The sequence below is a fragment of the Ceratina calcarata genome, unplaced genomic scaffold (genome assembly GCF_001652005.2).
Source record: "Ceratina calcarata isolate Rehan_Ccalc_2016 unplaced genomic scaffold, ASM165200v1 scaffold584, whole genome shotgun sequence".
Classification (NCBI taxonomy): domain Eukaryota; kingdom Metazoa; phylum Arthropoda; class Insecta; order Hymenoptera; family Apidae; genus Ceratina; species Ceratina calcarata.
The window spans coordinates 1-3141 of record NW_017177063.1 but is presented as its reverse complement, the minus strand read 5'-3'; the positions used below and the strand labels follow the sequence as shown (position 1 = coordinate 3141).

The 3141-nt window shown below is 43.1% G+C and overlaps 1 protein-coding gene across 1 annotated transcript in view; it reads right to left on the bottom strand.

The window, feature by feature from the left end:
- The window catches only part of LOC113464897 (putative G-protein coupled receptor CG31760), a gene marked incomplete at its 5' end in the record, with an annotated part of 4998 nt that extends 1931 nt beyond the window's left edge, over positions 1–3067 (bottom strand). Inside the window, 2 exons of the mRNA XM_026817497.1 lie at positions 2270–2379; positions 2999–3067. Coding sequence (XP_026673298.1) covers positions 2270–2379; positions 2999–3067 — 179 coding nt within the window. The remainder of the gene's footprint in view (positions 1–2269; positions 2380–2998) is intronic.
- Positions 3068–3141: the final 74 nt, after the last annotated feature.

The following is a 3141-nucleotide window of genomic DNA, read 5'->3' as shown; positions in this document are numbered from 1 at the left end:
CATTATTATTTGTACATTTGCCCAAAACCAGTCAAAATTACTTCCTTGGGCAATCTAGTGTTAAGATCGAACAAACGTAAACTTGGAAAATTCGATGAACGTGCGAGACTCGTCTTGCTCGATACGGCAGCTACGCTGATCGGACCGAGCTAACTTTTCCAGCTGCTCAAGCAGAACTCCTTAATCGCCCAGAGGATCGCTACAAGTGGCTCGTGACAAGTAGGTCGAGCGGGTGCAAGCGTAATTGTTAGGACTCCCTGCAGGTAAATGAACGGTCGCCGCATATTGTCCCCAAACAATCGACTGATCGCCAGTCAAGGAAACGAACCGGTAACGCGTATCGCGCCTCGGGGGACCGGAATCGATGAATCTCTTCGATTAGCATACGCGGTTAATCAGACTTCAATGCCCGTCGACAGGAGACACGATTTAAACCAGTCGATTAAATCCTGAATACTATCTGACTTCTCTGGATAATAAATGAAATTTCATCAGGATTACACGATTAATTGAAATATTTTATGAAACACGATGTTGAATTTGAATGCTTCATTGTTATAATAATATGTTCAATGAAATGTCAACGTTGTAATAACTATGTCAAAAGTTGTGGTATTACCGTTGGATAAAGCGTGCCGAGAGGTGCGACTGAGATTAATGAACCCTTCATTAAATCCCGAAGGGGAATCACATTTACGACAGAGTTCTGTCGAACTTTGATCACTCGCAACTTCGTCAGAGTATCGTGTACGACTTCGGAATTAACTTCCCCCCTCGGTCCAAGTCACGAATTATTCTGTTTCAGTTCTGTCGCCTAGAGAATATTAATACTCAGCAAGTTTTCCACTTTTCACTCACCGACTTCAGGTAAACACTTCCTTGGATAATAAACCTCGATCTTCTCCACTGCGAGACTTTGTGTCCAATGTTATTTCCTTTCTTTGAATACTCGCGGAATTATTTACTTTTAAGCACAAATTGTATAATAGTGCATTTGTACTATCGACCAGAAAATGTTCTATTAGTTTTTATTCATTATTTGCTAGTATTAATCTTCCACTTTCCATTTTTCGTTTATAACTACGAGGGTNAGCCCGGGGCTGGTCAATTAATTAACGAAATACAGAGCGAGAGACATAAAGGAGAATTCGTGGAAGCAATCGAAAAGCTAAGAGCACAATACACGGCGCCGAGTTAAGGTCCCGATGTTAAATTTATTATTACGCGTCTTACATAAACTGAGAACCAACTTCCGGTAATTATATTTCGGAACTGGGAGCTGTGCATCGATTAAGGAGACCGAGTTCGCTAAACAACATTAGAAATGCCGGAAACGGCAGCCGGTAAGCCGAGTCGGGAGGAAGAAAGATAAAGTTTACATAATAGGTGGACCAAGTTTCGTCTACGAGTTCCGGAGGCGTTTAATTGAGTTAGTTTCAAGTGGACTACGGGGAAAAATACACGACCTATGCAACATTATACTGCGACTGTTCTCCATGAAATATGTACCACTTTGTGATTCCACAGAATTTCATCTAATCTCACAGTGGGAATTCAATTTTCATAAAATGAGTCAAAGGAGGTCGTCGGAAGTGGCTTAGAATTTTGTCTCAGAGAATTTCCCGTCAGCATTCCCTTACACGTCGCCTAATTTCCCGAGCGGGAAAATCAATGAAAACCGACCCTCTGTATTTCCTATTTCGAAAGGACTGAGGGTCCTCGGAGGAGCAAAGGTCCTAAACATCTGCAGTTCGATAAATTTCCACTGATCAACCCCCGGGAGGGGGGGACGGGGGACGAGGACCGCAGAGAGAGGGACGAAAAAAATGAGGTCAGTAGTTTTCATCGGCGGTGAACCAGCGTGTAACGTATCGTCTCTACCGACGGTCCTTTCTCGGGGAATCCCTCCCGCGAGATCCCCATCGAGCGGTCGCAGGATTTCCGCCGCTACCGAGATTCCGGGACAGAGATTGCCCACCCCATTCTCTATCTCGAGTTCAGAAAAAGGAGAAACCTCTCACGATCTCGACTCGCCCCCCCCCCCTCATTTTCCGTTTCGAGGAGAATCCCATCCCGTTCCCAACCAACACGATAAGCCCTCATTCTAACAGTCATCGATTTATTTCGTTCGACGTGGTGGATTCAATTGAACGACTTCTGTCGTCCCTTCCCAAATTTTCTATCTACAATTCAACTGGATTAACATAAAGCAAATTTACTTGTTCCAAAAATCAATCTTTTCAAGAACTTTTAATTAACGTTGACTCACCGCCAAGTTTTAAGCATGAGGGCGCCGTAGGTGAGAGAGAATCCAATCTCTCGCAGCCAAACTCGAACCGTGCACGTTATCACGTTCGGCCGAGGATACATCACGATCGTCTGAAACAAAAGAAATCGATTCCTCTTAACTTCATGAAAAAAAAAAAAAAAAATACAATTGCCTCACAATTATAATAATGATTATGGAACTGCATTTGACGATTAAAATAATAATCGCTTAAATTATCTTCTCCGACCGAAATTCTTTATGCGATAATGACTTAATAACAAGAACAGAGCGATAATCGTCGCGGTAACTAGTATAATTATAAAAATTGCGGCGATTGTGCTGACAGATTGACGATACGATTTCGCGTTTCGGAGGAGGGGACATTAACGAGTCGCAAGGTTTATGCCGGCATAAACATTAATTACGTTCTTTCCTCGTTGCGATGGAAATTCGGTTTGCGTGCGGATAAACGGCAATAATAATTTTCATGGAAGAAGTCGCGTGCCGCGGCAGTCGCAATTAGGTCTGCCGTTTAAGCCGCAGCGAGGGTGGCCTTTATCTCTCGCTCTCGTGTCGATAGGTCGTCCGGTTTCACGGTTCCAAAAGCGCCGGTTCGATCGCCGGACCAAGAGAATAACCAACTTATCAATTGTTCTCCTAATTGGAACTCGAGTGGCTCTCAAATTACATAATTATCCTCAATTAATTAAATCAGAAGAAACGAATTACCGTGCAGTAGATGAAAAATGCGCCCAACACGATCACGCGTAGCAAGACGGGACTCGCAGCACGCACCACCTGAAACAATAATTAAAACAGCGGATTAAAAAAAAATATTAAAAAATAATTCTGACAGTAATTCTTATATCCGT